The sequence below is a fragment of the Lontra canadensis genome, unplaced genomic scaffold, assembly GCF_010015895.1.
Source record: "Lontra canadensis isolate GAN:19392208 unplaced genomic scaffold, GSC_riverotter_1.0 scaffold4, whole genome shotgun sequence".
Classification (NCBI taxonomy): Eukaryota; Metazoa; Chordata; class Mammalia; order Carnivora; family Mustelidae; genus Lontra; species Lontra canadensis.
Genome location: NW_022630998.1, coordinates 36,614,698 through 36,638,331, shown reverse-complemented (window position 1 = coordinate 36,638,331; position 23,634 = coordinate 36,614,698). Strand labels below are relative to the sequence as shown.

The 23,634-nt window shown below is 38.1% G+C and overlaps 2 protein-coding genes and 1 pseudogene across 5 annotated transcripts in view; all 3 read left to right on the top strand.

Annotated features, from left to right (window-relative positions):
* The window catches only part of POLK (DNA polymerase kappa), a 65,987-nt gene extending 56,632 nt beyond the window's left edge, over nt 1-9,355 (top strand). For all 4 annotated transcript variants that reach the window (XM_032848274.1, XM_032848256.1, XM_032848265.1 and 1 more), the window contains 5 exons: nt 2,520-2,616; nt 4,794-4,965; nt 6,820-7,773; nt 8,571-8,613; nt 8,796-9,355. In XM_032848274.1, coding sequence (XP_032704165.1) covers nt 2,520-2,616; nt 4,794-4,965; nt 6,820-7,773; nt 8,571-8,613; nt 8,796-8,880 — 1,351 coding nt within the window. In that variant the 3' untranslated portion in view covers nt 8,881-9,355. The remainder of the gene's footprint in view (nt 1-2,519; nt 2,617-4,793; nt 4,966-6,819; nt 7,774-8,570; nt 8,614-8,795) is intronic.
* Nucleotides 9,356-9,434: 79 nt separating this feature from the next.
* LOC116858930 lies at nt 9,435-10,666 on the top strand (annotated as a pseudogene).
* A 5,652-nt stretch (nt 10,667-16,318) lies between these two features.
* The window catches only part of ANKDD1B (ankyrin repeat and death domain containing 1B), a 63,780-nt gene continuing 56,464 nt past the window's right edge, over nt 16,319-23,634 (top strand). The window contains 2 exon segments of the mRNA XM_032843880.1: nt 16,319-16,353; nt 16,355-16,479. Coding sequence (XP_032699771.1) covers nt 16,319-16,353; nt 16,355-16,479 — 160 coding nt within the window.

Genomic DNA, 23,634 nt, shown 5'->3' with positions numbered 1-23,634 from the left:
CACAGGAGGCAGGAGGGTTCCTTTTTCTCCACATCCTTGCCAACACTTGTTTCTTGAGTCTTTGATTTTAGCCATTCTGACAGGCATGAGGTGATATTTCGTTATGATTTTGATTGGCATTTCCCTGATGAGTGATGTTAAGCATCTTTTCATTTGTCTGTTAGCCATCTGTAAGTCTTTTTTGGAGAAATGTCTGTCGACGTCTTCTGCCTATTTTTTAATTGGATTATTGTGTGTGTGTGTGTTGAGTTGTCTCATTCTTTATATATTTTGGTCACTAACCCTTTACCAGACATATTATTTGCAAATATCTTCTCTTATTCCATAGGGTGTCTTTTGGTTTTGTTGGTTGTTTCCTTTGCTGAGCAAAGGCTTTTTATTTTGATGTAGTCCCAATAGTTTATTTTTTGCTTTTGTTTCCATTGCCTTGGGAGACATATCTAGAAAGATGTTGTTATGAGTGATGTCAGAGAAATTACTGTCTGTGCTCTCTTCTAGGATTTTTATGTTTTCAGGTCTCACATTAGGTCCTTAATCCATTTGGAGTTTCTTTTTGTGTATGGTGTAACAATATGTTCTTTTGCATGTAGCTGTCCAATTTTCCCAATACCGTTTGTTGAAGAGACTATCTTTTTCCCATTGCATCTTCTTGCTTCCTTTGTTGAAGACTAATTGGCCATATAATTGTGGGTGTATTTCTGGCTCTCTGTTCTGTTGCATTGATCTGTTGCTTATTTTTGTGCTACTACCATACTGTTTTGATTACTATAGCTTTGTAGTATAACTCCAGCTTTGCTTTGCTTTTTGAAGATCACTATGGCTATTTTGAGCCTTTTGTGGTTTCATACAAATTTTAGGTTTGTTTTTTCTAGTTCTGCAAAAAATGCTCTTGCTATTTCTTTTTTAGATTTTTATTTAAATTCAAATTAGTTAACATATAGCATATTAGTTTCAGGGGTAGTATTTAATGATTCACCATTAGCATATAACGCCCAGTGTACATTACATCAGTGTCCCCCTTAATGTCCATCACCCAATTACCCTCCCCAACCCCAGCAAACCTCAGTTTGTTCCTTATAGTTAAGAGTGCTGTTGGTATTTTGATAGATATTGCATTTAATCTGTAGATTGCTTTGGGTAGTGTAGGGATTTTTTTTTTTTTAAGATTTTATTTATTTGTCAGAGAGAGCACAGGCAGACAGAATGGCAGGCAGAGGCAGAGGGAGAAGCAGGCTCCCCGCTGAGCAAGGAGCCCGATATGGGACTCGATCCCAGGACACTGGGACCATGACCTGAGCCGAAGGCAGCTGCTTAACCAACTGAGCCACCCAGGCGTCCCTAGTGTAGGGATTTTAACAATATTTGTTCTTCTAAACATGAGCATGGAATGTCTTTCCATTTGTGTCATCTTAATTTCTTTTATCAATATTGTATAGTTTTCAGAGTACAGGTCTTTCACTTCTTTGGTTACGTTTATTCCTAGGTATTTTATTGTTTTTGGTGCAATTGCAAATGGGATTATTTTCTTAATTTTTCTTTCTGCTGTTTCATAATTAGTGCATGGAAGTGCAGTGGATTTCTGTACATTGATTTTGTACCCTGTGACCTTACTAAACTCATTTATCAGTTCTAGTAGTCTTTTGGTGGAATCTTCAGTTTTCTATAGATGATATCATGTACAATAGTGTAAGTTTTACTTCTTCCTTACCACTTTGGAGGCCTTTAATTTCTTTACTTTGTCTAATTGCTGTGGCTAGGACTTCTAATACTGTATTGAATAAAAGTGGTGAGAGTGGACATCCTTATCTTGTTCCTGACCTTAAAGGAAAGGCTGTCAGTTTTTCCCCATTGAGAATGATGTTAGTTGTGGGTTCTTCATGTAAGGCCTTTATTATGTTGAGATATGTTTCCTCTAAACCTACTTTGTTGGGGTTTTTTTTAATTTTTTTTTTAATCTTTATTTTATTTTATTTTATTTATTTATTTGACAGAGAGATCACAAGTAGGCAGAGAGGCAGGCAGAGAGAGAGAGAGAGGGAAGCAGGCTCCCCGCTGAGCAGAGAGCCTGATGCAGGACTCGATCCCAGGACCCTGAGATCATGACCTGAGCCGAAGGCAGTGGCTTAACCACTGAGCCACCCAGGCACCCTTTGTTGGGGTTTTTATCATGAGTGGTTGTTATACTTTGTGAAATGCTTTTTCTGCATCTATTGAAATGATCATATAATTTTTATACTTTCTCTTATTGATATGATATGTCAGACTTTAATCAACTTTTTAAAAAATATTATAGATAAACAAATGTACCTTTGGTAATCAGTTTAACTACAAATGATCTTCCATTATTTACATAGATTTTAGACGTTTTTCCTTAATTATATCTTAATTCATCTGAAAATTTTATTTTGTACTGCAGAAAATATAACTTGATGCTAAGCTATTTAAAAATACTTTATCACTCCTTAATTATCCTGGATTATAGTTTACTCTGTGCACCAAAATCATTTTTGTCTTTCTAGGACATTCAATGAAATAAGTAAAGCAGAGGAACAATATAGCTTGTGCCGGGAACTTTGCAGTGAACTTGCTCAAGATCTGCAGAAAGAAGGACTAAAGGTACTTTATTTTGATGTGGTCTTCTTAGTTTACAAAAAAAGCAAAACTTCTTTAAAGATGTTATTTATTCATTTGAGACAGAGAGAAAGAGAGAGAGAGAGCGAGCAAGCATGAGGTGGGGAGAGGCAGAGGGAGAAACAGACTCCTTGGTGATCGAGAAATGGGATGTGGGGCTGGATCCCAGAACCGGAGATCATGACCTGAGCCGAAGGCAAGCACTTACCCATCTGAACCACCCAGGTGCCCCTGGTTTAAAAAAATTTTAATAGTAAAATGATACCTTAAAGGAAGAGTTAGGTTTTACGTTTGAGTACAAATTGAGACGCATTAGAAAGGATTATTCCCATCCCCAATAGAGACAAATTTGATTCTGACCTGTAATTGAGGCCTATAATAAGATGATTAGATGAAGAAGCAACTTACAACAGTGGGCTGGCTCCAGTATAATTCCAGAATTTGGAGTACATTTGAGTAAGTTCAAAATCAGAGTTATATTGACATTAGAGAGTAAAACAAAGGTAAGGATTTCTCTGGAACTATATTTACTTTGTATAAATATCTTTCCAACCCTCCTTTACTGTTTTTCTCAGGTAGACAGTATTTTCTAGAATAACATTTTGTTTCAAGGCCCTTATTCTAGGTTGTTTAACACATTGCAAACAAAACCTGGAAGGTTTTAAATTTCTGTTTTGTAATCTTTACTCACAACAATCCATATTTAGTAATCTTCCAAACTCTGAAACCAGAGGTGGAGTTATTAACAAAGTATAATACAAAGGTATTCAAAGGTTATCCCCAAAAAATAAAAAACAGAAAACAATGAAGTTATTAGAATGGGATATCTATATATTTCCTTTTTTTTCTACTGCCCTCCCCTATATATTTCTTATAATCCTTCTCTATCATACCTTAAGTATAAAGAGAGTTGATTTAAAATTTTTTTAATAAACCTGTAATTTTAGAATCATTTCATATATACAGAAAAGTAGTATAGATAATATAGAGAGTTCTGATACACCCAGTTTCCCACACTATTAACATCTTATGTTATTTTAGCCATATTGTCATAGTACTTTTGTCAAGCCAAGAAACTAAAATTAGCTCATAGCTATTAACAAAACTCCAGACATTATTTGGATTTTACTGTTTTTCCATTAATGTCCTCTTTCTGTTCCCGGATTCAGTCTAGGGAACCACACTGCATTTAGTTGTCTTGTCTCCTCTAATCTGTAACAGTTTCTCAGTATTTCCTTGCTTTTCTTGACCTTCATGTCTTCAAGAGTATTGGCCAGGTATCCTGCAGGGTGTCTTTCCATCTAGGCTTGGCTGATGTTTTTCTTATGATTAGACCGGGGTTATGGATTTTTAGAAAGAATACCAGAGGTGAAATCTCTTCACTACATCCTTTCAAGGTATAGTATGGCCACAAGGTATCACCAGGGGTAGTAACATTTGTCACCTGATTAAGTGAGTGTTTGCTAGGCTTCTCCTCTGTGAAGTTACTATTTTTCCCTTTCTATACTCTATTCTTTGGAAGTGAGTCAGTCAGCCCACTCTCAGAACTTCCAGGAGGTAGTAAAATATATGTAACATAGAATTTACCACTTTAACTATTTTTAAGTTACATTTCTGTGGCATTAAGTTCATTCATATGGTGCAACCATCACCACTATCAATCTCCAGAACTTTTTCATTATCTCAAACTGAAATTCTGTACCCATTAAGAAATAACAGTGAAGAGAGTTCTTACATGTAAATGGATTAGCATAGTGTCTGGCATATAGGAGGTACACAATAACTGTGAGCTGTCTATAAGACCCTTTCAATGGAGACCCCTTTAAGAAGCTTTTTTCCTCTCTTTTTAGGTACTGAAATCTAAAAGAGATTTAGTAAAATGAAAAATGATCAGTTAATGTTGCTTTTTATATAAAAAGTCCTTTTATAAAAATTCATTTGGGTAGGAAGTAATAATTATTGGCTAAAATGGGATTTTTTAGGTTGCTTATATATTTCATTTTTCTTTTTGACAGATTTCATTACCATGTTTCATAAATAATTGATTATACTTCTATATTATGTGTATGTAAGACATGTTTTTGAATTTTTTCCAACATACAAAATAACTTTTTTCTAGAAGTTAGAAAACTGTGTATAATAATGTATTCTGTTGGTTGTAGGGTAGAACTGTTACCATTAAACTGAAGAATGTAAATTTTGAAGTAAAAACTCGTGCATCTACAGTTTCATCTGTTGTATCTACTGCAGAAGAAATATTTGCTATTGCTAAAGAATTGCTAAGAACAGAAATTGATGCTGATTTTCCACATCCTTTGAGATTAAGACTTATGGGTATGCCTTTTCTTGTTTTTCCTTAAATCTGCTAGATTTTCCCAAAGAAATCAACTTAGGAAATAGTCTCTCTCTCTCTCCTTCATTTTTTTCTTAAACCTCTTTAGGAGTTTGTACCTATGCTGCCATTTTTCTTAGTTCTTAGAACCTGATGTAAGTGAAACCATGCTCATTAATTTAATTCCTGTAAGAAACAATTACAGTTGATCTTTTCCTTCCTACTTACTGAAATCCTTGGGGATAGGTATGTTTCAAAATTTACAACCTTTCAGATTTTAGGAAACAAATACAGTACATATTGAGTACATTATGTAGTACTCCTTTGGTATCTGAGGCACCACCTCATGATAAACACATTAATATTTTTGTAGCAAAACAAGAAAATATTTACAGTAGGTTAGAAAGACTCTAAATAGTCTCACATCAATTCGGTCTTTAATTACCATTTGTTGGTTACAATTTTTAGAGGAATTGTGACAATATAAAACCGTATCTGCAGCCACTGCGTGGTGAACAAACAAATTAACAAAACAAGTTTCTAAAGTGAATTGCGTGAGAGGATGCTCATGAATAAGCACTCCAGATGCCACCTTTACTGCTAAGAGTGGATCATTAGCTGTACTTTCATATATGAAACATAGCATACACGTGAAATTGATTGAATAAAGTATGTTGATTGAAAGAGCTAAAGAGCCTATGTTTATAACAACTTAATTCGTAATTGCCAAAATTTGGAAATAACCAAAATGTCCTTCAGTAGTAGATGATTGGAAACTGGGACAGACAACGGAATATCATTCAGTGCGTAAAAGAAATGAGCTATCAAACCATGAAAAGACATGGACGAACCTTAAATGTATTTTATTAAGTGAAAGAAGCCAATGTGAAAAGGTTAAATACTGTGTGATTTGAACTATATGACATCCCGGAAAAGACAAAACTGCGGAGACTGGGGCGCCTGGGTGGCTCAGTGGGTTAAGCCTCTGCCTTCGGCTCGGGTCATGATCCCGGGGTCCTGGGATGGAGCCCCGTGTCAGGCTCTCTGCTCTGCGGGGAGCCTGCTTCCCTTCCTCTTTCTGCCTGCCTCTCTGCCTACTTGTGATCTCTGTCTGTCAAATAAATAAATAAAATGTTAAAAAAAAACAACAACTGTGGAGACAGTGAAAAGATCAGTGGATGTCAAGGGTAGGTGGTAGGGAAGGGATGAATAGAATTAGCACAAAGGATTTTTAGAACAGTAAAAACTATTCTGTATGATTCTATAATGATGGACACATATCATTAAACATGTCAAAATCCATAGGATGTACAACACCAAGAATAAACCCTAATGTAATCTATGGACTTTGAGTGTTAATGTTATATCAACATAGGTTCATCAGTTGTAACAACCATATCACTCTGCTGCAGGATATTGATTGGAGGAGGCTGTGCATGGTGTGGGCAGAGGATATGTAGGAACTCTGACCTTTCTGCTCATTTTCGATGTGAACCTAAAAGTGCTCTAAAAAACAAGGCTATTGGGAAAAAAGAGCTAGAGTCTGTGAAGTTGACTCCAATCAGTTAGTTGGTATTTAATGGTATCTTCTGTCAAATATTAGTTATATAATTATTATCTAATGATGCCAAACAGATACTATTTATGATATCCAGTTTTATAAAGGAAGGTAAACTTCATGCGAAATACCCATTTTGAAAAAGTATACTTTAATTCAGAAAATATGCCATATTGCTTATTATTTTTCTCTAAGCATCCTTTTGTATATATGTCACAACAATATTATGCAAAATACTGTTATGCATTATGAGTGAATTGGCTTTGTTAAGAAAGTAATTGTGGTTGGTTTAATTTAGGTGTACGGTTGTCCGGTTTTCCCAGTGAAGAAGATAAGAAGCACCAACAAAGGAGCATTATTGGCTTCCTACAGGCAGGAAACCCAACTCTGTCAGCCACTGGGTATATGCTAGAGAAAACTGACAAAGATCAGTTTCAAAAACCTCTAGAAATATCTCATAAGAGTTTCTTTGATAAAAAGCGATCAGAAAGGAAATGGAGCCATCAAGACACATTTAAATGTGAAGCTGTGGGTAAACCAAGTTTACAGACATCATATTCAGTTCAAGTTTTAAAGAAGAAGATGAATGAGGATTTAGAAACGTCGGAGAATTCAAATAACTCTCAGATATTTACCTGCCCAATTTGCTTTAGGGAGCAAAGAAGCATCAGTCTGGAAGCCTTTAATAAACATATAGATGCATGTCTTGATGGACATTTGATCAGTGAAAACTCCAATGTGTTCTCATGTTCTCACGCTTCCTCTACAGAAGTTAACAAGAAAGAAAATGTACATCCTTCATTCTCACTCCATGGGAAGCAGGATTATGAAACCCATCAGAAGGATTCAGAAATCAGTTCAGTAAATTGTGTAGAGCTAGTGGAGACTGAAGATAACCCACGTAAAGCAAAAAGTATAGATGGCTTAAGTGATAAGCACAGCAAAGAGGAATGTGCTAGTCTTTCAAGCAAATCATTTAATATTGACGCACGGTGTCACAATTCTTCCTCTACTGTTTCATTGGAAGATATTGGGTCATTAAGTCGGCAAGAATCCTCCAAGTCTTATTTACATGAAGCGATAACAGACCAACCTCTAGTTTGTCCTGTTTGTAACCTAGAGCAAAAGACTTCGGATCTTACCCTGTTCAATGTGCATGTGGATGTATGTTTAAATAAAGGCATTATCCAGGAACTGAGAAAGGAAAAAGTTAGTGTAGCTAACCAACCCAGAGAAAGCGCCCAAAGTACTGGTGAGTTTGCAGTCATTTTAAAGAACTCGATTTTCTAGGAACGTTTTATTAAAATTAACATTGTTATTAAATCTAAAATGCATACTATTAAAGGGATAGACTGTGTATGCTGCCATTTAGGGATATGTCAGTTACCTTAGCATGGGTTAGAATTAACTGAAGCCATTAGATTTTAAATTTTGGCAAAACTGTTCTGGGCTTAATTTAGCAGGGAACGAACTCAGGCGTCTAGGGGAGCCGAGTAATCTAATCAAAGGCAAAATTCCCTTGGAATGAATAACTCACAGGGATAAAAGGTACAGCTTAGGGAATATAGTCAATGGTATTGAAATAGTGCTCTGTGGTGACAGACAGTAGCTCCATTTGTGGTGAGCACAGCATAACATATAAACTTGTTCAATTACTATGTTGTGCACCTAAACTAATATAACATTGTGTGTCAACTATACTTCAATTTTTTAAAAAAAGGAAAGAAATTCCTTCAGAGAAATTTTGCTGAAGCACAGCGGTAAATTAACTATCATCACCCAGCCAGAAAGCCTCTTTAAGTTGTTTTTTGGTAGTCTGACTCTAGCCCAACTGCAAAAATAAAATTAAGTATAATACCATAAAATAAGTAAATTATAAAGAAATTATTCAATAAAGTTAGTTTTTGGTGTGTCTAAATGTGAACTATGTAGTACTAACAAAGTTTTTTATTATCTCTAATCAATCAGCTTTAACTTTTTAGATTTTTATATAGCTTTTTAATTTCATGTTGTTCATTATGGCATTTCTTGACTTTTCTTTCACTACAGATAACTCAGGCAGAGTGCAGAAGACTGCAACAAAACCAAAAAGGTATGGCTAATTTGAGTTTTAATAGAGCTGGCTATAAAATTGTTATATTTTGAGGTTTAATTTTTAGGAGATGTAAAATTTGCTCTTATAGATCAAGTAAAATTTTTAAAAAAATCAAAGATTCGCAAAACATTTTTCAAATATCTTCCTGCATTTTAACTGTGTATTCTTTTCTATTCCAGGCCAGGATTGATGACAAAGTACTCAGCATCAAAGAAAACAAAACCAAACAATCCCAGACAAACTCTTGATGTATTTTTTAAATGAACATTGAACATTTTATCATTGAACATTTTATTCTTAAAAAGAAACTTTTTATTTTATAATCAATGGATCTCTTCTTCTTCATTAAGTTTACAGATTCATGTAGTGAAAGGCAAGTGCAATAAATCCTCCCCAAATGACATTTCTTTTATATGAATTTGGAATATGTGCTAATTAACTTTTGTAAACATCTTTTGGATAACCATGAGAATTTCACTTCTATTATACATCAATCAGAAATCAGTCTGTTAGAGCTAATTTTAAAATGAGAAATTAGGATGGAATCAAAAAATGATTTTTTCCTTATCACGTTTTACAGTGAATATAAAAACATATTTATAAGGGCTTTCAGAAGTCCACACAAACCTAGTTTAGCATAAGAATTTTTCAGCACTGGGGCACCTGGGTGGCTTCGTCAGTTAAGGTTAAGCACCTGACTCATGATTTTGGCTCAGGTTATGATCTCAGGGTTCTGAGATCGAGCCTTGTGTGGGGCTCCACAGTCAGTGGGGAGTCTGCTTGAGAATTTTCTCACTCTCCCTCCGCCCCTTCTCCTGCCCACGCTCTCTCTCTCTAAAATAAGTAGAATAAATCTTAAAAAAAAAAAAAAAGAACTTTTCAGCAGTTAACCACTTTGTTGGTACTGGACTACTCTGTTTTAGTAACGGCTACAATTTTGTATATTCATATTTTAAATTGTAGTATCTTCAGATACCTCATGAGCATTCATATTATAATTTATTGGGGAGAGTGGTAGGGGAGGTTTCAGATATTTTCATGGAGGATGCTGCAAAGCAGAGGCAGATGGAGGAGGTCCCCACACCAGAGTTCACCTGGCGACAGGTCAGGGAGGAGCCTTGGTGGAGTGCACCTCAACCCCCGATGGCCTGGCGCTGGTAAGCTCCTACCACACCCACTGGGCCAGGGACCCCTTAGACCATATGGTACTTGCAGAACATGTGTAGAAGGCTGATGAATTCATCCAAGCAAATGCCACTTACAAACTGATGGTCATAACTGAGCAAATCCAACACTTAAAAGAACCAGCCAGGGGCGCCTGGGTGGCTCAGTGGGTTAAGCCTCTGCCTTCAGCTTAGGTCATGATCTCAGGGTCCTGGAATTGAGGCCCGCATCAGGCTCTCTGCTTGGCAGGGAGTCTGCTTCCCCCTCTCTCTGCCTTCCTCTCTGCCTACTTGTGATCTCTCTCTCTCTGTCAAATAAATAAATAAAATATTTAAAAAAATAAAATAAAATAACCAGCCAGGAAGGTATGGAAGATACTCTCAAAGACGCTGACTTGCATCATGTAGCTTGTCATATAGTAAAAAAAAAAAACCAAAAAAAAACCACTAAAACCTGGCAACATTTACTATAATGGGAAAGTGGTCAGCAGTATTTTTCTATTATTTCTCCAAAGGAATGGGGGACAGGTTGTCCACATGACTTCCTTGGTGCCTACAAGCTACAGCATGACTTGTCCTGAGGACAGTGAGAAGCATGATGCTAAAATCAACATAATGGACAAGTTGCTAAGCCAGCCAGTGGCCCTGCCTCCAAGCACTGAACCCACCTTTCAGGGACTAACTCACTGAAAGTGGACTCTGATAAATAGCTCTTGTGGCAAGGACCTGTCTCCTTGTTGCCTTCATTCTCTGAAGGGAGGTGTCATGAGAATTGAGGTATTGTGGTTGAATCATGAACTTCTTGAAAAGAAACCCTGTATGGGGCGCCTGGGTAGCTCAGTCAGTTAAGCAGCTAAGGGTCTGCCTTTGGCCCATGTTATGATCCTGGGGTCCTGGGGTCAAGCCCCAAGTGGTAGTCAGGCTCCTTACTCAGCTGGGAGTCTTCTCCTTCTGCCCCTCCCCCTAGTCATGCACTCTCAAGAGCTCTCTCTCTCACCTCTCTTTCTCTCTCTCAAATAAATAAAATCTTTTAAAAAATTATCAGAAGTTCTATGAAGAATATTAGCTTGGCAGAGCAAGGATGAAGGTTTTGTTATCTTCAGAAAAATAGTATCACAGTATTATTTTGTGTTAAAATAATTGTTTAAAATAGGATTATCCGTTTGATTTTTTTTTTTTTTTTGCTTAGAATTCCTTTATCTTATGAATAAGCACATGGTTCACTTTAAAAAAATATTTAGTCTAAGATTCAAGGTAATTAAGTTTTTTTGTAGGACTTTAAAATGGTGGTATTTCATTCTTTGAGAGTTATGTTTATGCTTTACAAAGATCTATAAAAAAGGATAAATTGCATACTCACTTTATTTTTATTATAACCCTTTAGAGAAAAGTGTTCAGTACAAAAGATTAATGCTTATTAAAACATCCCATTTATCTTAGCTATATTTCTATCACAGTTTTATTAATATTTGTGAGAGAAGACAGCTTAACACTTATTAGCTTAAGTAGTTAATCCAAATACTTTTGTGCTCTTCATGTAATTTTTTTCAAAAAACAATTATGTAATGGAAACATGAAAATGGAATCATTTTCCATTACTTCTTTAAGGAACTAAATTTTTTGTTTCTTATATTTTTGTTTTCTCTTTTCCTACTTTTCATATTTTATAACTGTCAAATTTATGAAGATATAATATTTTAGAAATAGGTTAAATTGGGATCTCACATAGCCTTTGACTAAAGTGGTAACTTGACTTGAAATAACTAGATTGTTTAAAATTAGGTTTAATATTTATTAGCATGCCAATCTCAGGCCTTATTATCATATACTATAGCGAATTCAGAGTTGTAGAGCTGTGGGTCTTGATTGTGTGATTTATTTAACTAAATTCTGTATAAATTAAGTTCAGTAAAGCGCTGATTTAATGTATTGTAAAGTTAATTGTATTATATTTAGTTGTTCCTATCTTGCCTTGGGTTTATTTTTATTGTGTTTTCAACTTTAGAGTAAATATGAAATTATTTTCATGTAGATGATTCATTTAATTTAATGTTATCATTTAGTAATATTTAATAATAATTTAAAATAAAATTGCAAATGTTTAATTGCTCTTTTAGCCAATAAAAATGGTTTTCTTATTTTTCTACTCTTTTCCCACCTCTGATTCTTTCTCTTTTATTCTCTTTGCCCAGAATTCTCTCCACATTCTTTTCTATCTATTTTAGCTAATATACCTAACTCATCTACTTTTTGTTATAATTCTGCTTTGCAGTATTTTTAGGAAATAAAGCAAAACTTCGAAGAACAAACACCTTTGATCTTATCTACTTAGAGGGTCAAAATACAGGGAAACCACCTGGGAGAACATATTTGTGACACATGTTACTGGCCAAAAACTCAATCCAGAATATGTAATCCTGAAGATATAAATGACTCCTATGTATTAAAAAAAGAAAAAGACAAATAGCTAGTAGAAATCGCGCAAATGACTTTAAATGTCACTTTACATAAAAAGAAATCCAAATGGCCAGGAAACATGAACACAATCTCAGCCATTGTAGTAATAGGGAAATGAAAAATAAAACCACAAAGAGGTATCATTACATCCCTACCAGATTCACAAAAATGAAAAGATCCCGTGTTATTAAATTTTGGTGATTATGTGGAGCAGGGTGAACTCTACTTTGAAGACAATCACTCTGGAAAACAGTTTGCTTTTCTTCAATAAATTTGAAGATGAGTACATTTAACAACCCAGCAATTGCACTCCTAAATAAACTCCATTTGCTCTCCAGATTTACTCTTGACCCTTCTCCCTGCTTTCTGTCCATGCAGTAAAGGGCTGTGGCAATGGGGGAACCACTACAGATTTCAGGGAGAAAAGAAAACGAAGTTGGGTATTTATTCCCACATGTACCATATTATACGATCATCTGGAGTTGGTTAGGTCCCTTGACCCAAGGTCACAAGTTTTTTATAATGTGTTCTCTCCTCTCTCTTCAGGTTTTTTGGGTTTTTTTTAAGTTTTTTTTTTTTTTTTTTTTTTTTTTTTTAAGTTTTTTCTGCCCCCAGTGTTGGGCCCCAACGCATGACCCTGAGATCAAGAGTCGCATACTCTTCCAACTGAACCAGCCAGGTGCCCCCTCTCTTCAGGTTCTGATAATCTTTTCCTTTCCTCACCCTTTCAGCCTAGAGGTGTCAACAAAGCGTTGCTTTTATTAGTTTTGGGGTGCTGCACCATCTTTTGTGTTTCCCCACACCTTTGTAAATGGTCCTTTTCAAAAACTCATCTCAAAATATAGTTTTTTTTCCTTCTACAGCCCTGATACAATGTCTTGGGAAAACTACTGAACGCATTCCTTAGGAAGTAGGTACAAGAATGCTCCTAGCAGCACTATAATAGCAAAAATGGAAAATAAATATTAATTTAATTCTACCATTGTATATTCATGTATATTCAAGCAATGGAATTCTACACAGTGGTAAAAATGGAGGAAATAGCTAATCAGAAAGTAGAGGAATATCTCTCAGGTGGCTCTGTAGGTTAAGCATTTGACTTGGGCTCAGGTCATGATCTGAGGGTCCTGGGATTAAGCCCTACATGGGGCTTCCTGCTCAGCAGGGAGTCTGGTTGTCCTGCTCCCTCTGTCCCTCCCCCCATTCATGCACCCTCTTACACTGTCTCTCTCAAATCAATAAAATCTTAGAAGAAAGTAGATATATATCACAAACAATCTGGAGTAAAGTAAGTCATAGACGGCAAGTCATAGCATGCCACCAGCACGAATACATTTATATAAAGTTCAAAACCGTTAAAACTATTGTTCTAAGGATTTATCCATATGAAATAAGATTATTAAGAAAAGCAAGTATGTTTTTGTCCTGAGAGAATAATGATTTCCTCTGTGGGGAGGTAGAGAAATGTGATTTGGGAATGGTACATAGAGCTGCTGGGATGCTGACAGTGCTCTATTTCTTGGGTGGTTCACTGCATAAAGGTTTACCATAAAACTATTCTTTAAACTGCACATATGTGACCGAAATCCTACTAAAAAGCCAGTTCACAAAATTCCTGAAAATTTAACAATCTACTCTTGCAAGCCAATACAAGCTAGCACCCATATATCATGTTACATGAAAAACACAGGCTTGGCATTCAAGGCCAATCAAGTCACACTGCATAGCTTAGAGTTTCCTGAATAGACCAAGCTATTGCTTCCTTCTGGTATGGTGCTTGGTTGCTCCCTCTGTCCAGAATGTACTTCCTGGTCATACACTCTCTCTCCCACCATGCACAACTTTGCTCTCGCTCCCTCCATACCGAACTTAACCCCAGGGGCCACATTCAGGAGAGGGTCCCTGCCCTCTGGAAAAACTAGTCAGTCACTCCTTTGTGCTCCTATTTTTTCTCTATGAGGACTATGAGACATTCTTCGCTATGGCTTCGCTGCAATCTTGTCCCACTAGATCTCTGAATTTTAGGTGTGAAGTATATGGTCTGGCACTTAGTGTTACTATTATTCAATGACCTATGAATGAATAAATCATATGTAACCAAAGAGTGGTGTCTATTACTATCTTACTTTCTCTGGGAAGAAAAAGCCGTGGCTGATGTAGGGTGGCTGCACTCAAACTGGGCCCTAAGGGATGGGCCTTTCAGAAGGAAGGAATTGCATTTCTTTCCTTTTATTGGATAATGGATTGCGTTATAAATATTTTATTACTATGGCCTTTTGGCGTGGCTTGGGAGTATTTGGAAGATGGCTCCAAAATGTACTATTTAACCTAAGGCTTAAAACATGTTTTTTGAGGAAATATTCCATTTTGAATACTGTCCTTGGTTCCTAGTGCTGATTTTTTTAAAAGTAATATTCCATTTTGAAAAGTAGTGCTAAATTTGAACATACCTGGTGCTGATAAGATTTTAGTGAATTTCACAGAGCAATGGTGTTTATTTCCCAGAGCAAAAACTGTCCTTTTGTTGTATCATTAAAAGATAATCACTTTTCCTTGGTAATACAAACCAAAACAGTTGGATTAACAGTTGTTCAAGAAAAATTCGAATGTTATTATAGTGAGTATTGGAAATGTAATTTCATTTATTAAGCAAACCATAATGAACTGTTCTTACAAATGTGAAGTAATTTATGAGTCTTTTCTTCTTTTTTGTTAATGAGTCTTATTTCCTCATTATTGCTCAGAGACAGAAGAAAATTCAGAGGCAAATAGTGTTAACCCTTTACTTCTAACGGCAGTCTCTTAAGTTTATTATTATTTCAAACTCAGAATACATTCATATACATAAAAATACATACGTGTGTGTGTATACATAGATATACATATATTTGTGTGTACACACACAACCTATCCAAACCCTTGTCTATAAGTGAATTCTGTCTACACTTGTAAGACCTCTTGAAAATGTCCACTTCTTTTCTTTCGTCAAGTGCTCAGCGGTTGCCTAATCTCATCCAACATATTTCTCAGCTTTCATTAGTTTATTTCTCTTTAAACTGACTTGTGTGTTTTTATAGGCAATGCTCTCCTAATATTCTTAGGCGTGTGTGTGTGTGTGTGTGTGTGTATAAAGGGTGGGTCAGTTCTGGGGTCAAATCTAGCTCTGTTTTATAAGGACTTAATTTTTTTTTTCACTCCTAGAACGCGCTAAACTTCCTATTTGACCTCTGAAGCCATCCACAGGTGTGAGATGTGCCATGGTTTTACTTTGTTTTGTAACGCATCAAACCCACTGTGCTTGGGTGCGGTGGATTCAGGGCAGAGGTCCTAGTTGTCCTTCAGTATTCTACTTTTCTTTAATATGATGAGAATTTTAGCTACGCACATGGTTGCCCAGGATCCTATATTTAGTCAATTTTTTATTTCATAAACCACAAAGAAGAAAAAATAAAACCTAAGATGGGCAGTCCAATAGGTTATGACTGGGTTTAAAATGGAATACCAAGGGGGAGAGTGGGTGTCCGTCTTTTAAGCGTCTGACTTTTGGTTTTGGCTGAGGTCATGATCTCAGGGTGCTGCGATGGAGCCCCACTTGGGTCTCACGCTTATTGGGGACCCTGCTTAAGATTGTCTCCCTCTTCCTCCACCCCTCGCGCGCACTCATGCTCTGTTCTCTCTTTATGAAACAAACAAAATCTTTGGGGGAAAAAAAATAAAGGATACCAAGGTTTACACCTTCAGAGAAAAAATTGAGAGTCTTACTTAATTCAAAAGAAAATTCTGGAAGCCCATTCAGAAATGATTTAATATTGAAGTTCTCATAGTGTGCTTATAAATCCAGCCTGGACATTTCTCAAAGCTGTAGGAAGAACTAAAGTGTGAGCTGGGCGTTCTCTCCTGAGCGCTTTCCTTCAGGTAAAACCCAATCCTAGGACGTGCGCAGGCCACACCCGCAGGTGGGCCATTCCACGCGGCGGAGCTGGGCCGGGCGGGAGAACCCGGGCGAGCTGCCGAAACACCGCGGGGTAAAAAGCAGCGGCCAGACCGTGCCTGCCGGCGCTCTGCCGGCAGCGACGGCTTACATGGACCCCGGCCAGAGCATCCCGGATCACCAGACGGCTGCAAGGGGCGGCCACGGCCGTGAAGGGCCTCCGGGAAGATCTGAGGGGTGCAGCGGGCCGGCCCTGGATCCCGAAGCGGGAGGCTTCTCGAGAGGCTGCGGCGGCGGCGGGACACGAGATCCGTGAGTTCCAGGAGGCGGGCCGCAGCCCGCGCGGTGGCGGCCGGGCCGCGGGTGGGGGCTAGTGTGGAAGGTGCCGAGGCGCCGCCTCAGGACGCCGCGGGGGTTGGGCGTCCATCCTCCGCTAGCTCATCGCCTGTGTGCTGGTTTGCCAGCTCGCACTCACCCCGCCCAAGCTTTGACTCCGGCTGTTTGATTTCAGGTGAAACCTATCCTGTGGTTGGCAGGAAAGAGCTACTCGTGTAAGGAAGCGGGTTTTTGAAGAAATGATTAAGCCCCATTGCAAATAAGGAAAGGAGTTTCCTGTGGTGTTATCTCCTGTATCCTGACTCAGGCGGTGACTTGTTGTGTGACTTCAAATCGCTTAATCTTTCTGTGCTTAGGTTTTTTTTTAAGATCTTATTTATTTATTTGACAGAGAGAGATCACAAGTAGGCAGAGAGGAAGGCAGAGAGAGAGAGAAAAAAGCAGGTTCCCTGCCGAGCAAAGAGCCTGATAGGGGGCTCGATCCCAGGATCCTGGGATCATGACCTGAGCCGAAGGCAGAGGCTTAACCCACTGAGCCACCCAGGCGCCCCTCTGTGCTTAGGTTTTTAAAGCATGGGATGAGTCTTCTGAGCCTCTTGGAGAACACACTTATATTATAGCTTAAACTGAGGCACATCGTTGAAGAGTCTTCGAAAGTTGAGAATGATTTCAGGGCTGTTGACAGAGCACCCGTTCCTGAACGGTGTTCAATTAGTTCATCCATCCGTCCGTTCATTCATCTAGAAGTAGTCTCAGGAGTTTCCGGTTTACCAGACATTATTTTAGATGTGAATATGCAGAGGGAGCAGGACAGTCCACGTGCTGGTTTGGGTGAAGGGTCGAAGGACGGTAGAACAAGCCAGCAAACCAGTGAGGAAGATGTTGGAAGGCAGTGATAATTCCTGTGGAGGCTACATAGCCAAACCTCAGCTTAGGAAGTTTTTCTCCTGCGTTTTCTTCTAAAAGTTTTGTAGGTTTATGGTTTACACTTACATCTGTGATCTGTTTTGAGTTCATTTCATATAAGGTGTGAAGTTTACATTAGGGTTCAGATGTTTTTATTTGGAGATCCTGTTTCCACCAAAATTTTGGGTTCCATTTGTTGATACCAGTATAGAGAGATAGGATAGATTTTTATGTGTTGACTTCATATCCTACAACCTTGCTAACCTCATTTATTAGTTCCAGAGCTGCTTTGTACATTGCTTTGGATTTTATATGGAGGTAATCAAATTGCTTGCCACTAGACAAGAGACAGTTTGGTTTCTTGCCAATCTGTTTGCCCTTTAATTTACTTTTACTGCTGTACTGTACTGGCTAACACTTCCAGCACAGTGTTTAAAAGAGTGACAGTGGATATTTCTGTTTCTTCCTGAGCAAAGAAAGTATTGAAACTTTTATGATTAAGTATGAAGTTGGCTGTCAGTTTTTTGTACATGTTCTTTATCAGGTTGAGGAAGTTCCCTTCTATTGCCACTTTGCTGAGATGGTTTTTGGTTTTTGTTTTTAGTTATAAATGGATGTTGAATTTTTTTAAATGCTAAAATGTTATCAATTGGTCATATAGTTTTTCTTCTTTGGACTACTTGTGTGATAGATTACATTGCTTGGTTTTTGAATAATGAACTGGTCTTGTATTTTCAGGATAAACCTCAGTTGGTATGTTATGCTTTTATGTATCACTGAATTTGATTTAATAATGCTTATTCAAGGAGTTTTGAATCTATGTTGATGAGGGATATTGGTATGTAGTTTTCTATTCTTAGAGTGTCTTTGGTTTTAGAATGAAGGAAATGTTGATCTCAGAAGGTGAGTTGGGAAGTTTTTCCTCTTCTTATGGTTTATGGAAGAGATGGTATAGATTTGGTGTTATTTTTTAAATGTTGGGCAGAATTCACTAGTGAAAGTATCTGGGCATGATAATGTCTTTCTTTATCTCTTCTTTTTTGTTTAATGCACATCTGAATGTTTTTTAGGAGCATGAAGATTTTTTTTTAGATTATTTTAAATTACAAATTACATTCCTTTAATAGTTATGGTATTATTAGGTTATCTATGTAATCTCGAATATATTTGAATAGTTTGTGGTTTTTAAGAAATTTTTTCATCAAAGTTGTTGAGTTTATGTGCATGGAGTTGTTCATAAAATGCCCTCGTTATCCTTTTAATGTCTGTGTGGACTGTGGTGCTATGTTCCCTGTTATTCCTTATATTGGTAATTTGTGCCTTCTTTCTCTCTCTTTTTTTCTTGTCAGTATTACCAGAAGTTTACTGATTTTATTGATACGTTCAAAGAACCAGCTTTTGTTCTCATTGATTTTTTTTCTATTGTTTATCTCTTTTCAGTGTCATTGATTATTGCCTTTACTTTTGCTATTTTTCTTCTCTGCTTGATTTAGGTTTTTACTTTCTTTTTTTTTTTTAAGATTTATTTATTTATTTTAGAGAGAGAGTGCATGCATGTGGGCAGGGGTTGGAGGCAGAGAGAGAGAGGAGAATCTCAAGCAGAAACTCTGCTGAGCGCAGAGCCCAGCACAGGGCTCGATCCCAGTAACCTGATGTCATGACCTGAGCCAAAATCAAGAGTCAGCTATTTAACCGACTGAGCCACCCAGGTGCCCCAGGTTTTTACTTTCTTAAGGTAGGAGCTTAGATTACTGACTTGAGACTTTCTTTTCTAATAATTTAATGCTATGAATTCCTGTTTTAGCTCTACTTTAGCTGCATCCCACACATTTTGATTTATTTTTATTTTCATTTAGTTCAGATTATTTTCTAATTTCTCTTGGGTTTTCCTCTTTGATACATGATGTGTGTGTGTGTGTGTGTGTGTGTGTGTGTGTGTTTATGTTGGAAGTTTTGATAAAACTGGGCATAATATTTTCTCTCCTGGCAGTATTGTTCTAGAGGTAGGTAGTGGCTTCCCAACCCTTCCATCCATCCATCTAACAAATATTTATTGAACATCTACTAACACGAGGCACTGGACTTATTTCAGCTTCCTTATGGATAGTGTATTCTGGTGAAGGAAACAGATAGTGAGTAGGTAAACATTATATGTATTAGAATGTCGAGTAATAACAAACGATATGAAGGAGAAAAATGAAGGAGGGCACAGGGCAAAGAATGACAGGAGAAAGGGGATTGGGTGGTCAGATACAATTTTTCAGAAGTGGTACCAGTCGAGCAGAGACCTGAATGAAATGACAGAGGGAGCTGGGCCTTGTTTTTCTACCTCAGCATGGTCTTCTGTTCTGGCCCTCTTGGTTTATACTTGCCCAACTCCTGAAAGCATTGGAGTTTTTGACCCCTAAAAGTTTAAGTGAATGATACAACTCTGTGTAACCTGTTGTTTTGGGCTGAACATTTAACCTTTCTTTGATCTTAAACATTTTGAAAAAAAAAAAAAAAAGACATATATAGTAAAGTTCTCTAAATATTATTTAGTCAAGCTGAAAATTGATACCTTTATGATTTGTCTAGATCATATTTTCAACTCTGTCACTTACTAGCTAGAAGGTAGATAGTGGTATGTTAGTAAATGTTTGATTACCAGCTCTCTGGGGCAGGGTTGTTGGGGGAAGTTCTGATTTGTAGTATTTTCAGTTTTCTTTGTGTAATACTTTCACCACGACTGATTTAAAGCTTACAATATAATGTCATTGGACACAGAGTTGGGAAGAGATATAGCCAGTTCTTATTAGTCTGTACAACCTGGCTACTCCACACTGCCAAAGGTAGTTTTATAATCTCCATTTTACATTTGAATGTAAAGATTCAAAATTGTTACAAGGTAACTCAGTAAATTGTGGGCAAGTCTGCAAACATTTGGAAGCCTAGTGATTGTGATGCAGTTGGCTTGGGTTGAAGAACTTCACTTAGATTTCTTTTTTTTTTAAGGGATCCAGTTGATTTTATTGTGAAGCCAGAGCTAAGAACCACTGATTTTGTAGATTAAGAATCTTGTATGGTGCTTCCCAGTTGTCTTAGGAACCCCTTCAAAATTACTTTTTCTTATAGATGTGGTAGAAAAGGGAGAAGATATTTGACTTCAGGGATGGAATAGAATCCATGTGTTCTATTTCAGAACACCACAGGGACTTGATTTACCCTGGGACATAGCCAGGAGGGAAAAGACCAGGAACTAGAACTACACTCCCATTGGATTAACACAGAGGGGCAAAGTGAGTCAGGGCTCTGTGGGAATGAAGAAAGAATTGAAAGAAACCCAGTCTAACTGACAGAACGCATTAGCTAAAACATCTGACAGTGGGCAGTCTATACTCTCATGCAGAGACCCTGGACACTTGCAGGGCTGGAAAGGTTGGGTTTGGATTCAGGCTGCGTGGGATAGTTCTATTATTTATTGTCTTTAAGACATGAGTAAGGGGTTTAGCTTTTCTAGGTCTCATTTTCCTCATCTGTAAGATGGGATGATAGTACCTACTCTGTCAGGTTGTTAACTTCATAAAAACCCCAGAGTGCTCCAACACTTAGAGATCAAGCAGAAGAGGAAGAGCCAGTAAAAGAGACTGGAAGATAACAGGTAGTCTATCAGAAGCCTGAAGAAGAATGTTATAAGGAGAGTATGGCCCTCTGTCAGATCTGCCAAGAGTTTAAGGTGCACAAAGAGAAGCGATGACTGGGTTTTTTTTATCAAGATGGAGTGATCCTGTAAGTGCTGATTCAGTGAAGTGGTGGGAATGAGGTCTTATTAGCATGGAGATGACAAGAAGCTGTGAAGTGAGGAAAGAGAGACATAAATCATAGAACACTTTTAAGAATTTTGGGGGAAGGGTAGATTGAGAAATGGAGGGGCATTTGGAAAGGATGTGAATTTAAGAGAGTTTTTTTCCACTGGCATATTATAATGTCTCTGTATATGCTGAAGGGCATGGTCCCTGGAGGGAGTATAAATGATGCAGAGGATAATGGGATAATTTCTAGGGGACTGATACATGAAATAATTGAAAAGATAAGAAGGGTGCGATCCTTTGCCCCAGTGGGGGGGTTAACCTTGGTAGGCGCGGGGATGCTTCATTGACTATAATAATAGTAAAAGCAGAGAGTGTGGGTATCAAAGTAGGTAGGTAGGTTGATAAACTTAGTGATGGGAAAATAAGGGAATTACTATCAGATTGCTTATGTTTTCTGTATGCAATATTATCAGTTGAGATTTGGATGTTGCTGATCATGGATACTAAATTAGGCACATTAATAGATTAGGGTATTTGAAAGGAAAGGAAAAGTCATGGAATTGAAGAACAGAAGGCTAGGGAATTGAAGTAGGATTGCTGTGATGAGATCGTACTTGAGATTAGTAGGTAAGAATTTAGGAGTATGAGGAATATGGGGCCACCTGGGTGGCTCAGTTGGTTAAGTGTCCAACTCTTGATTTTGGCTCAGGTCGTGATCTCAGGGTCATAGGATGTAGCCTTGCATCAGTCTGTACGCTCAGTGGAGAGTCTGCTTGAGATTCTCTCTCTCCCTCTCTCCCTGCCATTCCCTTTGCTTATGCACACATGTGTGGCCTCTCTTTCTCTTTGAAACAAATAAATAAACCATTATTTATTTATTTGGTTGTTTTTTTTTTTAAAGATTTTATTTATTTATTTGACAGAGAGAGTGATCACAGGCAGGCAGACAGACGGGCAGAGAGGGAGAGGGGGAAGTAGGTTCCCTGTTGAGCAGAGAACCCAATGTGGGGCTTGATCCCAGGACCCTGAGATCATGACCTGAGTCAAAGGCAGAGGCTTAACCCACTGAGCCACCCAGGCACCCCGAATAAATCATTATTTAAAAAAAGAATTTAAGGGGCGCCTGGGTGGCTCAGTGCGTTAAGCCTCTGCCTTCAGCTCAGGTCATGGTCTCGGGGTCCTGGGATTGAGCCCCGAATCGGGCTCTCTGCTCAGCAGGGAGCCTGCTTCCCCCTCTACCTCTGCCTGCCCCTCTGCCTACTTGTGATCTCTGTCCAATAAATAAATAAAATCTTAAAAAAAGAAGAATTTAAGAGTATGTTAATTATGTGTAGTATGTTAGTCTCTGTAGTCAGGATAGACTCGCTTTTCCTACAGCAGCAAATAACCCCTTAATCTGAGTGACTATAGTCAATATCTCCTTCTTGCTTAGACAACATGTCTGACAGCAGGGTCTCTGCTCCACCTAGCTTCCCAGGAACCTGTGTGTCAAAAAGTGTTAGGAGGTCAGGGCGTCTGGGTGGCTCAGTCAGTTAGGTGTTTGCTTTTGCCTCAGGTCCTAATTCCAGGGTCCTGGGATGGAGCTCCACACCTCGGGGAACCTGCTTCTCCCTCTCCCTTTGCCCCCCACCCCCCCAGATTATTCTCCCTGTCTTTCTCAAATAAATAAAATCTTTAAAAAATAAAGTTTAAAGAGGCCATTTACTTTTTTTGTTTGTTTGCAAGCTAACAGGTTAGCCTACCATGGTATCACGGATACTAGCAGAAGACACTCTGGATCAGACACAGAGGACTTTAGTACTCACAGTAGGAGCAGTAGCCAGGCTGTCAACATTTGTGTCAGCTGTCCAAGCCCCTGTTCCGCAGGGAGATGCTAAGCGCACCAAGTGACACCTGCATAAGCTGTGGGTTGTGTTATGGATGAATCCTGAACTTAGGGAACCCAAACCTTTTCTCATGGGCCAGAAGGATGCCTTACTCTCTCTGTCTTTTAAGGCAAGCCATAAGCAAACTAGCCCCTCGCTCCAAAGGAGGACATTATCTCTCTTTTCTGACACAGTTGACAGTGCAAACATCCTGGAAAAGAGGGTCTACAACAAAAGCAGTCAGTTCTTCTGCTTATAAGATATACAGAAGCACCTGGGTGGCTCAGTCTGTTAAGAGTCTGCCTTCAGCTCAGGTCATGATCCCAGGGTCCATTGGGCTCCCTACTCAGTGAGGAGTCTGCCTCTCCCTCTGCCTGCTGGTCCCCCTGCTTGCACATTCTCTTCCTCTGTCAAATAAATAAATAAAATCTTAAAAAAAAAAAAAGATGTACAGAAACCCATAAGACCCATGGAGAATTGTCTCCCTGACTGAGGTACTGCTATCATGTGACCCTATGTATTAGTTTGCTAGGGATAACTATAACAAAGTAAGCTGGATGTCTTAAACA